Source organism: Eretmochelys imbricata, chromosome 1, assembly GCF_965152235.1.
Source record: "Eretmochelys imbricata isolate rEreImb1 chromosome 1, rEreImb1.hap1, whole genome shotgun sequence".
Taxonomy (NCBI): Eukaryota; Metazoa; Chordata; order Testudines; family Cheloniidae; genus Eretmochelys; species Eretmochelys imbricata.
Genome location: NC_135572.1, coordinates 303,427,062 through 303,441,214, shown reverse-complemented (window position 1 = coordinate 303,441,214; position 14,153 = coordinate 303,427,062). Strand labels below are relative to the sequence as shown.

At 37.9% G+C, this 14,153-nt stretch overlaps 1 protein-coding gene across 1 annotated transcript in view; it reads right to left on the bottom strand.

Moving 5' to 3' along the window:
• NELL2 (neural EGFL like 2) overlaps positions 1-14,153 on the bottom strand; it is a gene marked incomplete at its 5' end in the record, with an annotated part of 251,214 nt that overhangs the window by 212,686 nt on the left and 24,375 nt on the right. Inside the window, one exon of the mRNA XM_077807767.1 lies at positions 5,946-6,096. Coding sequence (XP_077663893.1) covers positions 5,946-6,096 — 151 coding nt within the window. The remainder of the gene's footprint in view (positions 1-5,945; positions 6,097-14,153) is intronic.

Here is a 14,153-nt window from a genome sequence, read left to right as displayed (position 1 = left end):
TGACATGCCATTGGCCCAGTCATGGAAATTTGGATATGCAGATGATCTTATGCTCACCATCCAAGCAAGCACTTTCACCCAACTGGGATGCATTCTCACAGATATGACAAAAGTAGTGGAGTACTACTGGTTATGGAAACTGACTAAACCCTCAAAAAATAGCTGTCTTCACATTCCACCTGAGCACTCACCATGCAAAGAAATACCTCAATGTCACCTTCTGTGACATCAAACTCAAGCATGAGGATTTTCTGAAAGATTTTTGTGCGGTTCTGGCTCACAGCCCCACATACCACCAATATCTGACAAAGACCGCTGCAAAGATAAAGGCTAGGAACAAAATAATCAGACACCAACTAGTCAGGATCAGCTGCTCGCCCATTGTTGGCAGCCACCTTGGCGTTCATATTCTCAACAGCTGAATACTTTGTACTGGCAAGGGTTGGTAGAGTACATATGAAACTTTTTAACATGCGATTGAATGCTCCTATGGGAACTCTCACAGGCATATCTTACCTCCATCCCCTCCAAAGATAACCAGCAATAATACAAGAATACAACTGTGTGATAATAAGCCCAGACTTGCCCATCTATGACAATCTCCAACCCCTCCCCCCAAGATGCCACTTTAATTTAGAACTCCTTTTGGTTACTAACCAAAGCTCTTAACACCTTTGGACTATCACTAAAAGACAAGTAGTGGAGGCTGTGGGGAAATAACAGGGTCAAGAATCAAGACCTGATTATGGATCCCACAGACCAACCACCCAGCTTCACCATGCCACTTAACATCTGGATCACAGCGAATGTCATCAGAACTTAATACGGGTGTTGCAATTACCTACTACACAAGTGGAAAATGAAGAGTAGTCCAATATGAGAATGTGGAGAAGACATCCAAATCATGGAATATCTAGTGAACCGCTGGCCCTTTAAGATCCTCCTCTGGAGGGACAGCCTTGATTCATTCCACGTCACCAGAAACCATAGAGTGAATTACAAGCTTGGACATCAACCTTAATATTGCTTTCCAAGCTGCTATGTGAAAGAAGATGACAACTCTGGTAACATCATTCAAAATATTTAGTCTTATTGTAAAATAAAATCAGTTTTCAGCAGTGCATGTACAGTCCAGATGATTTCCTCAGTTAAAGGCAGCATTTGTAACTTAAATGTCTCAGATACCTATAACAGTACATGAATGTTCCCAAAGACAGGTATTTAGCTGCCTGCCACTCAGCTCTATGATTATAGTTCTGAAATTCTGATTTACTGACACTAAAATAGCTTTTTTCCTAAAGTACACCTCTGAACTGCATCGAAGCTTGCCATTTTCTGAACTCTCCAGTAATTTCAGGTCAGTGGGAAAAAAAAGACTAATCATGGGTGCAAGCAGGGAGATTAGAAAGTAACAGCTAACAGATATTTTTAGATACTTCAGCTTTTAAATCAGTTTAAACCAATTTGAAAGTAGTAAATATCAGACAAAACATAGTCACCATAGAAGGGGAAGGAAGGAAGAAATGTAAATACTGAGAACTTTAATTGCCAGCTAAAAGAAAAATGAAAGCGTGTCATTCCCTTTAGCTGACAAAACAACAGAAGATGACCATATGCCTAATACATCCCTCTGAAAGCTGTGATTAGAACCTTACATGGCGACAACCACAAAGGACAGCTACATCAAGTAGCTTTGATCTTGCATTCAGATCCACACAGGTAGAGGCTTGTGTTTATATGAAGCCCCACTGATGTCAATGGGATTGTACAGGCTTAAGGATTCAGCCACATGAATCCAAATGCAAGATGGAGGTGCAAGAGTGAGATCACAGTGGGAATGATCCTGTCTGGTGCTGAGTGCCCTTAGTTTCCATAGTGTTCAATAGTAGATGAGGGCAGTCAGCATCTCTCAGGAAGTATGCAGAACCTTGTAGGACTGGACCCACTCTAGAAGTCCTAAGAAGTGGTGTCCTACAAAATAGTACTGGCAAAAGAGAAAAGAAAAAGTTGAAAAACAACACTGGACTGGATAGGATGGAATAAATCAAGAAAACCATCTAAAATGTCTAAAGAAAAAATAAATCAAAATCAAATGGTAATAAACAATTGGGGCAGATCCACAGTCAGTGTAAATCAGCATGTCACTGTGGCTGCACTGATTTACCCCAGTGGAGGCTCTGGACCTGTGCGTGTTAGTGTGGTTTATGTTTAGAAAAGATATCTAAACATATTTCCTAAATTATTAATGCAGAAAACATGCCTCTCTCTATTTCTTCAAATTCTCTTTTCATTTGCCATCTCAATGAAAGGAAAAAGTTTATTAACAAACAGAATTTTTGTATAAATTTTTAAAAAATGGACAAAGCCACTCCTGTTGATTAACGAATTATTTATTTCCCTTGGCCGTCTCCAACTCCATTCTCCCTTGCCAGCCTGTAGGTGTTCCACTCTGATCTCTGCAAAGAGGTGAGTGATGGTACAGAATTTTGTAAAAAATGAAGACGGTCTGGGACTGATTCTCCTCTGCCCCGGTTTGATGCCAGTTTAATTCTTTTGACTTCAATAACCATCTTTTTACACCACCCAGCACAATAGAGTCCTGGTCCACGACTGGGACTCCTAGGCACTATGATAATATAACTAATAATTAATAATCATAATCATAATCTGCAATGTAAAGCTGATGAAGTGGAGTGGAGAATCATGTCTTACATGGTTACTTCTCCTTCCGACTGTGAACATTTGTATGACAGAGAGAGTTCGCTAAAAGTTGTTTAAGAATTTATGGCCTGTTAAAGACAAGTCTCTGTACAAGGAGGAGGGGGCTGCAAAGAGAAATTAAAATCTGATAGTGAAGAAGCAGTAGTCTACATTTATCAAGAATAAATGTTTCCTTTTAACTCATACATTCAATTACCTTTATTGTCATTCATAAAAAATATCAAAACCATAAAAGATACTTAATGAGATTTAAAGGTGCTAGCCTTAATCTCAATTTCATCAATACTGTACTAAATTAAGTCATTCCTCACTTCAGTATAATTAAACACAAGTCAAATATCACTAAGATGCATTGATAATATTTTTACTTCCTAATATTGTGAACAATATATATTATAAGCTTTAGCAAACATCCAATTCTATGTTCACAAATTCTACTTGTGTATGCTTGTGCTGAGCCCAATCCTATGCCCATTGCAGTCAAAGGAAAGACTCCCATTGACTTTAGTGGCCATTGAATTAGGTCCCATCATTTAAGAATCCATTGTTATAGCTTCCTGACAGAAAGATCTATTAGGTTGTAGAATATTCTCCCAAGGGAAGTGGTGAAATATTTAAAACTAGACTGGACAAAGCAATTGAAGATATAATGTATGGAACAATCGTAGGATCATAGGACTGGAAGGGACATCAAGAGGTCATCCAGTCCAGTCCCCTGCACTCAGGGCAGGACTAAGTATTATCTAGACATCCCTGACTGGTGTTTGTCTAACCTGTTCTAAAAAAAATCTCCAATGATGGAGATTCCACAATCTCCTTGGGAAATTTAGTCCAGTGCTTAACCACCCTGACAGAAGTTTTTCCTAATGTCCAGCTGAAACCCCCTTGCTGCAATTTAAGCTCATTGCTTCTTGCCCTATCCTCAAAGGTTAAGGAGGACAATTTTTCTCCTTCCTTCTTGTAACAACCTCTTATGTACATAAAAACTGTTATGTCCCCTCTCAGTCTTCTCTTCTCCAGACTAAACAAACCCAATTTTTTCAATCTTCCCTCATAGGTCATGTATTCTAAACATTTGATCATTTTTGTTGCTGTTCTCTGGACTTTTTCCAATTTGTCCACATCCTTCCTGAAATATGGCACACAGAACTGGACACAGTACTCCAGTTTAAGCCTAATCAGAGTGGAGTAGAATGGAAGAATTACTTCTCATGTCTTGCTTACAACACTCTTGCTAATACATCCCAGAATGTTTGTTTATTTTTGCAACAGTGTTACACTGTTGACTTATCTTTAGCTTGTAATCCACTATGACCCCCAGATCCCTTTCTGCAGTATTGCTTCCTAGGCAGTCATTTCCCATTTTGCATATGTGCACCTCATTGTTCCTTCCTAAGTGGTGTACTTTGCATTTGTCCTTATTGAATTTCATACTACTTATTTAAGACCATTTCTTCAGTTTGTCCAGCACATTTTGAATTTTAATCCTATCCTCCAAAGCACTTGGAACCCCTCCCAGCTTGGTATCATCCGCAAACTTTGTAAGTGTTCTCTCTATGCCATTATCTAAATCATTGATGAAGATATTGAACAGAACCGGACCAGAACTGATCCCTTTGGGTCCCCACTTGATATGCCCTTTCAGCTTGACTGTGAATCAGCAATAACTATTCTCTGGGAACCGTTTTCCAACCAATTATACACAACCTTATAGTAGCTCAATCTAGGTTGTATTTCAAGTGAGACAGTATCCAAAGCCTTACTAAAGTCAAGATATAACACATCTACCACTTCCCCCATCTACAAGGCTTGTTACCCTGTCAAAGAAAGCTATCAGGTTTGTTTGACAAAATTTGTTCTTGACAAATCTGTGCTGATTGTTGTTTATAACATTATTATCCTTCATTGGCCTAGATGAACACACACATCCTTTTCATTATCATTATTATTTAATTATCCAAAGGTGTGCTAGGCACCTCCCGAAACAAACATAAGACATGATTGCTATCCAGAGAAATTTTGCAAACAAATGATGGACATGATACATGAGGAAGTACTAAAACTGAAGGGTGGGGAAGAGAACAGGAGGCATATTATTGAAACAAAAGAGCCTAGCATACAGTCCTTGGGTTACCTGAGAGGGAAAATTAAGGCAGAGCACCACAGAGCGACCCCAGACCATGAGGAAGCACTCAGGCGACAGCTGGTCCTGCTACAATGGGGGAGATGGGTAGTTAATAAAAAAAAATGTAAACCTCAAATTAGTTCCAAGTTTTGGGACTGTTTGGAAAAGAAAGGGAAGCAGAATTGCTCCTATGATATTGAAATCTGATCCCTTGTATTTAGTAATATACCGGTTTTCCAGTAACAGTAATCCTATTATGAAAGTGTTTCCTTTATAATCAGCCTCTTTACAATCATATATATACACATGACTGTTTCATTTAATAGCACAACTATCAAGTAGGGAAGCGTTACAGTAATATATCAGAAAAAAAAGTAATGGTTCACACACTGGAGGGAGAGAAGGTCTGTTGCCGGGGTGATGACTAATTTATTCAGAAAAAAATTACAGGTTTTTAAAATTCCTTCTTACCCTTTCATAGAACCAGAGGTTGGCTAGCTTCAGTAGCTATAGCTGCTACAGAAAACAGAGAATATCCCTTCTGTATCTCAAACAATGATTATACTGTCAGAAAGAATTAAATCTCAAATGCTTCATGTCTTTCAAACCTAAAACGTGTTCTTTACAAACTACTGTGCCAGTTTTTATAGGTGTATGTCCATAACCCAGAGGAAATTTTTACTATCTTTAGAAACTTACGAGCCAGCTAGTTAACTATTACAGTTATAGGGCAGATCCAGAGCTGGTGTAAATTGGTATAGCTCTATTGACTACAATGGAGCAATGCTTATTTACACCATCTGGGTATCTGGCATATAATGTTATGACCAACAACAGCAAAATGGCTTTTTATGCCCTTAGCAGCAGGAGACATTTAAAGAGTGACAGTTGTTCCACATTCTGTTGGCAGATTTAGATTTGTGAATATCTATGAATTTGCATAGCGCGTGTTTCCTTACACTATAGCTGCTTCAAAGTGATCTTCTGCACAACAAACCTTACGTCATTTTCTTGAGCTTATTTTTGTGATTTAATTAAGGCATGCATTTGTATTTAGTAGTATATGAATAATACAGGAAATACAGGTGGCAGTACTTACCTATGATCTAAATGATGAACAGAAAGAATAACACCTGAATTTAAATGGGCTTGTTTTAGAGTCACCAAAACTGTGAATTCATATTTATTTCTTAACTTCTGAAAAAAGATTTCAGCTGTCTCTGGGGATGCTTTTACATTTCTTGAAGTATCTAAAAAAGAAACAGAAAATCATTAAGAATAGACTCTGGTTTTAAAGAGCACTCTAAATCCAAAGACCTTACAAAATAACTACTTACATATTAGTAGTACAGTGACAAATAGGCAAGAACAGCCATAATATTATGGTCAATAATAGCTTACACACAGCTCTGGACATCAGAGCCTGTTTTAATGAAAGAGGATATATTTTCTAGGACACAAGTGCTATCCTCTGTTCTTTTTAAGTAAGTACCTTAGAGTCTTTTACCTCTCCATAGATGGACAGATGGTACCTTTAATATCTCATCCAAAGTATGGCACCCCTAACAATGCAGCTCTCCTGAACTTTACCACATAAAATGTCAACACTGGATATGAGCCTAAGCTGTCTTGTGAGACCTGAACCCTGGTCTTATGGCTTCTATAAAAATGAGCTTGCATGGTATCAAAGGACAATTAATTTTGTTTAAAAAGAGCGGCTCTTTACAGAAGGTTTACTCAATTTAAAAGGTTTCAGAGTGGCAGCCGTGTTAGTCTGTATCAGCAAAAAAAGATGAGGAGTACTTGTGGCACCTTAGAGACTAACAAATATATTTGGCTATAAGCTTTTGTGGGCTAAAACCCACTTCATCGGATGTATGCATTGGAAAATAAAGTAGGAAGATACACACACACACAGAGAACATGAAAAAATGGGTGTTGCCATGCCAACTGTAACAGGACTAATCAATTAAGGTGGGCTATTATCAGCAGGAGGAAAAAATATTTTGTAGTGATGATCAGGATGGCCCATTTCAAACAGTTGGCAAGAAGGTGTGAGTAACAGTAGGTGAAAAATTAGCATGGGGAAATAGTTTTTACTTAAGACTGGGAGTGGATGGGTCATTACACAAAGTAAAAACTATTTCCCCATGCTAATTTTTCACCTACTGTTACTCACACCATCTTGTCAACTGCTAGAAATGGGCCATCCTGATCATCACTACAAAAGTTTATTTTCTCCTGCTGATAATAGCCCACCTTAATTGTTTGGTCTTGTTACCGTTGACATGGCAACACCCATTTTTTCATGTTCTCTGTGTGTGTGTGTATATATTTTCCTACTGTATTTTCCACTGCATGCATCCGATGAAGTGGGTTTTAGCCTACGAAAGCTTATGCCCAAATACATTTGTTAGTCTCTAAGGTGCCACAAGTACTCCTCGGGTTTTTGGGGTTTTTTTTTTCAATTTAAAAGGTTTGCTATCAATGGATTAAAACACAACTTTCGAAACCTCTCAATATAAAATTTGTAAAGATCGCCAAAATGAGTGTTGGGCATTTTGCTGATATACACACACATGTATGTGAGTAAAAAGAAAAGGAGTACTTGTGGCACCTTAGAGACTAACGAATTTATTTGAGCATGAGCTTTCGTGAGCTACAGCTCACTTCATCAGATGCATACCGTGGAAACTGCAGTGAGCTGTAGCTCACGAAAGCTCATGCTCAAATAAATTCGTTAGTCTCTAAGGTGCCACAAGTACTCCTTTTCTTTTTGCGAATACAGACTAACACGGCTGTTACTCTGAAACCTGTCATGTATGTGAGTGTATGCTTGCCAGAAACTAACTGTAAAAATGAAATTGTTAAAAATCCAAACACAAACAACAACAGTACAGTGTGGAGTAGATCTTCATTCTAATTTGCACATAATATTAGCAGAGTACAAAGAGCCCAACTTTGAGTCCTACAGAGCCAAATTTAGAGAACAAGATGTCACATGATCAAAATGAAGCAACAATTCGCATGTTTTTCATAATACATTTTACTAGGAAAATATTTAAGATATGTATTTTATATAAAGAATTAATTCATCAGAGTGTGCAATCAACCATGTAAAATCTAAATCAATTCATACGCTTCCTGTCTTTGCAATTTGACCAGGCAGCACTAATGCAATGACATCAGCAGTAGACAACCAACTGGAATGTAAATACTGACTTCTCAGTTGGCAATACTGGAATCTTACAAAAAGCTTACCTCATTATTCTGGAAACATGTTTTTAAGCTTTAAGAGGTACCTATAAAAAGTTGTACTCTGCATCCCTAAACAAACACGTTTATTGTTTTGAAAATAAATATTTTGTAAATGTGAATAGAGGAGATGCAGAAATTTATAACCCACAGAAATCTGAGCCAAACTTATCCAGGTCTTCATACCAGGCTAAAATTTGGTCCATTTTTCTTTAACATGGTATATCCAAGAGGCAAAAAGTTTCCTTTAAAATGCCTTTTTTATGATTTCTTGTCTTTTCTATTGTGGCTTATATAACACCCTGTATGTAGCAGACATCCATGGTATTTTAATGAAACTATTAATAAATTATGAAGCAACTCAAATGAAATTACATCAAAATGTTCATTTTTAGCCTTGGGACACTAGCAGAATGGAGTGACATAGGGTTGCATCTACAAGATGGCTTAACTGCATTAACAGTTTCTAGCAATATAAACAATTTATTTCCAACAGATAGAGAGGGGAAAAGGAAAGACACACATGGGAAATCTTCTCCATCCACAATCACGAATTCTTAATGCACTTAAAATTCCTACTGAATCCACTGGGAGTGGAGGATACACAGGAAATGCAGGATAAGACCGAAGAACTAAAAACAAAACCCCAGCCTAAGGTTAAACCAACAGAATCATCTATCAAGATGCACAAAAATACAAGCAGTGAGAGTTTTCAGAAGGGGAAGGCACACACCACCCTATCTGCAGTTAACGACAGCTGTCAGTTCTCAGAAGCTCTGACAGTCAGGCCAGCAGTTTTTATGCTTAGGAGTCCATTATTTTAGCATTAATACTACAAATATATTCCAATTAGGATCGGGGCCTATTTAGTGCCACACGTCATACAGACACATTTTGTTCTGTATTTCTATAATGCCGAGCACAATGGGATCCTGGTCCATGATTGGAGTTCCTAGGCAATACAAATAATAAACAAGAATCTCTGCCCTGAAAAGCTTACAAGAAGTCTCAAAGTAATGGAGTAAGCTGCAACTCAATGTGGGTGGCAGAAGCAAGCCCTGAGTGTGTTCAGACCAGAGAATAATTGTTCTATTAACCTGGAGTGGATGGAAATTTTCTTAGGTATCTAAATTTAATGTATTAAACCAACTGAAGTAATGTTGCTTGTCTCTTGCCTCTAGCAATTCTATAGACTTCCTGCAAAGTTTATGGGCCTGGTTTTGCTCACTGGAAATTTTGCTACTGACTTCAATGGAAGTATGATCAGTCATTCTAAATCTGAATTGATATTTTTGTGTATAATTACAATAATAAGGTATAGAACAACATGCAAATCCTAGTAGGATGCTTGTGCTGTCCAATATTAACTCTGGTTGACTGACAGTGTTCCAGGCTTTCCTGTATTGCTCTGTTTTAGACAGGGGTTGCACAGGGGTCTATTGTTGCTTTGGGATGTTTGAATGCACAATACCTAGGAAAACCTATTAGTGTAAATGGGCATTCTACACATGCAGAGAGGGGCAAATAGTCTATACAGTTGACATTTTAAAAAAAACTTTTAATAAAAGGAAGAAAAATATTGGTGAAATCAATATAATGTGCACATTAGGAGAGAATATATTATGGATGGGGAAAAAGTATTTTGAGACCAAAACTCCCAATGCTATACGTGCACATTTATACACACAATTGATTGCCTCCACACGTGTGTCCACAACTCCCATTGGGGTTACAAGAAGCTTCACACACCCATTGCTCCAGATGATCAGGCCTTTTGTAAAAAAACAAACTATGGGCACTGAGTGTAACTGCCTGCTCCCATGCTCTGACCACATGCCCTTCTACCCGGGATGCGCAACCTATGTTGGGAGGGTAAGGCACAGAGCACATATTGCCAGCTCTATGCCGACCAGTGGGGGAATCCTCAGTTGCCTATTTAAGGCAGCAGTACGACTCTTCTGTGTGCTGCCTGAGTAAGGCAAAGGGACTCTAGTGTGAATCAGTTTCTGGCCTCCTTTCATTTGCAAAACATGATTCTGGCACATTCCTGAACAAGAGTTACGCCCAGCCTCTATAGGCTTTCATCACAGCTTTCTACTTGAATCTCAAATATAGGCAAAGGGATTCTCCTTTGGACCTTTGTGCTATTACATATTTTTGACCATATTAGGACGCTCTGAATCCCAACATGTTAAAGAGACAAAAATTAAATTTAACTCCCAGAATATGAAACTGCCAATCTCCTGGTCACCAAGCACCATTACTCTGGGCAGGTCTGTTTGTGCTGATTATACTGGAGAAACTATCTGTTCTTTTGAAACTAATATATAAGTAATCAAGTCTCACAAAACACAGTGTAGGCTTAGCAGTGCAGGGGTCAAAGAGGACTGCCATTCCATGGACAATATGGCAAAATTAGCCAGTGGAGTTTTCATAGTGCTCCTAAGGGAGTCAGGATATTGGACCCAACTGGAACAGTGCTCTAATAAAATAAGGTGAATCTTTTATTTAGATTATCCTTAAAATCTGAAAGTCAGTACTTGATAGATTACTTTGTCAGGTGTCAAAATTAACTGTGTACCAACATTTATTCAACATGGTAGGTAAATTTTTATGAATTAATGAAAACCCCTTATTATATGCACCTTTTCAGACATGTTAACAATCCCCAAATATCTTCGAGCAGTGGTTTTCAACCCATAGTCCACAGACCGCTGGCTGTCCGCAGACTGTGTCTAAGATCTCCAAAAGGGTCTGTATCTCCATTCAAAAATTTTTTGGGATCTGCAAATGAAAAAGTTTGAAAACCACTGTCCATTGAAAACCATAGAAAAATGAACTCTCTCGTGTAATCCAGATTAATAATTTGTGATTTCATGTAATTTACATAGGAGATTTATGCTGCACATATTTTTAGTGTAGTTCACAAAAATCTACTTAAAGCAGAGGTATAAATCACTGGAGTCTAGGGCCCCAAAGTATGTAAACTGTAAGAGCTATCAGTTTGTATGAGAAAATTACTTCTGATAGAGATACCTGAATAAAGGGTTTAACTTTATTATAATACTACAATTGCATTTGAGAGAGATTTGGACCCCTCATAACAATTCATAAATCCATATGTGTTAACAACACTCGGTTTTCAATTTCTACAAGAATAAACTCTATAGTGACAATGAGAAAAAAAAGAAACACACCAAAGGATTCAATTTCATAGTCTGCTACATATCTCAGATTGTTCCATTTAGCGGCTACAGAATGAAAATGTCCTATAGTAAAATAATGCCCATGGAGAAAGATCTATTACTAGATTTGAGATAGTCCAGTTGTCAAAAGTACCGAAAAATGATGCCGTTAGCAGAGATTTTTTTTAAATATGCAATATTAATCCTGGTCAATAAGGATGCCAATTCATTAACTGTATGGGTAGTTTAATGCCTTTTTTCCCCAAACCACTTGCAATATAAAGTTGGGACCAAGTACCATATTCCTATTATGGCCCAAGCCTGCAAGGTGCTGAGCAGCCTTAGCGCCCACTGAAGACAAATATTAAAGTGGAGGACTCTATTCTTCACATGGGGTGCTCAGGGTCTGTTAGGATCAGGCCCATGAGATGTAGAGATGTTATTTTCTGCTCTATAACTGAAGTATTGAAGCCCAGCTGACCAACCCTCAGTAATGCCAAGAAACTGCATACAAAATGTTTAAGGACTAATAACCTACTGTAGATGCTTTCTTGGCTAAAATAAAAATAGATAGTTATTAAAATAAATAGGTAGCTGCACCTAACAGATGGTATGTCTTCAATTGTTTGGGTTGTTGCTTTTTTTCCCGATTTGGAGCTAAACTTACAATATGCACCTAACTGCTGAAAGAGAATTCTTGCAAAAAAGTCCTTTAAGGAACACTGCTAATGAATCAAGCTCTGTGTTTTCAGTGTAATGTGCATACAATCAGCTTTTAATAGCTATAAATCAATTCTGCACATAAGTGAAAATTTGCTGAACTATCTGAATTAAATTCTAGTGGCTTGTAAGGGAAGGAGGAGGGCTGCAAGGTATAACAGTATGGAGAATGTAATAAGGCTAGTTTGATTTTGTACCATTTTCCAGTCCTTGGTGGAATCAGTAACATAAGCATATATTCACATTGTGTCATTTCCTCTTCCGATTACAGTGTTTGACTAAGAACGCTTTGACCGCGGATTTTTAATCCTTCTGTCTGCAAAGGACACAGGTAACCGCACTACGTTTACTTTACGCTGTTCTTTAACCTAACTAGCTGATTTGCAGGGTCAGATTCTTTTGGTAAATGAGATAGAATGGCAAGCCAAATCAACATGCAGAATCTTTACGAAGTTGAAACAACAGCACACACTCTCAAGTGTAATACTGTGCATTCAAATTCATGAATCTCATTCCTCTATCAATGATTGTAATGAAACCCAAAAATGGAATAAAATGAACCAATTTTATTACAATAAAAGACTGCAATATTACGATGCTTATTTGATTCTGCACTGGGAATGCTTTATTTTTTAAAAACTTGAATTTTTATTTGAATTGGTACATGAGATACTAACTTGTAATGCAGCATGAGCTACCTGTCTTTTACAATTTTTCCTTCCCCCGCCATCCTCTCCCAACCTCTACTAATATGTTCCCAAATGTCTGGCATGTAAAAATGTGTCATATAGAAAGGCAAAAACTAGAGACGGTGTAATTTTTCAAAAACACTTGAACCTAATTTAATTTTTCAAAACCAAAGCCAGGGGAAGTTCAGCTCAAAAACCTATTTCATCTACAAGTAAGGGATTTGGAGAACTGGTTCCAGTTTTATTCCATCTGTAATATACTGATGTACTAATATACATTATTGTATACTAATATACTAATCCTGGAACAATTTTTGAAAAAGAAAATAGTTAAAGATATAGGGGTGAATGGTAATTGAGTTAAAATACAACATGGTTTTACAAAAGGTAGATCACGTCAGACCAACCTGATCTCCTTCTTTGAGAAGATTACTGATTTTTTTAGACAAAGGAAATGCAGTAGATCTAATCTACCTGGATTTCAGTAAGGTATTCGATACGGTTCCACGTTTCCACAGGACATTATTAGTTAAACTGGAGAAGATGGGGATTAATATGGAATTGAAAGGTGAATAAGGAACTGGTTAAGGGGAGACTACAACAGGTCATACTGAAAGGTGAATTGTCAATCTGGAGGGAGGCTACTAGTGGGGTTCCTCAGGGATCAGTCTTGGGACCAATCTTATTTCACATTTTTATTACTGACCTTAGGCACAAAAAGTGGGAGCGTGATAAAATTTGCGGATGACAAAGTTGGGAGATATTGCCAATACGGAGGAGGACAAGAATATCATACAAGAAGATCTGGAGGACCTTGAAACTGGAGTAATAGAAATGGACTGAGATTTAATAGTGCAAAGTTCAAGGTCATGCACTTAGGGACTAACAAAGAGAATTTTTGCTATAAACTGGGGATGTATCAGTTGAAAGTGACAGAGGAGAAAGACCTGGTTGATCAAAGGATCACTATGAACCACTAATGTGATGCGACTGTGAAAAAAAGCTAATGCAGTCCCATCAGGCAAGGTATTTCCAGTAGAGACAGGGAAGTGTTAGTACCACCATACAAGGCTCTGGTGAGACCTTATCTGTAATACTGTGTGCAGTGCTAGTTTCCCATGTTTAAGAAAGATGATTCAAACTAGAACAGGTGCCAGGATGACTTGGGGAATGGAAAACCTACCGTATGAGAGGAGACTCAGGGAGCTTGGCTTGTTAAGCCTCACCAAATGAAGGCTGAGGGGAGATAGGTTTGCTCTCTATAAATACATTAGAGGGATAAATACCAGGAAGAGAGAGGAATACTGTAGTTAAGTGCCCACGTGGGCACAAGAACAAATGAATATAAACTAGCCCTCAGCAAGTTTAGGCTTGAAATTAGGTGAATGTTTCCAACCATCAGAGGAGTGAAGTTCTGGAAGGGGAATAGAGGGAGCAAAAAAACCTAACTGGCTTCGA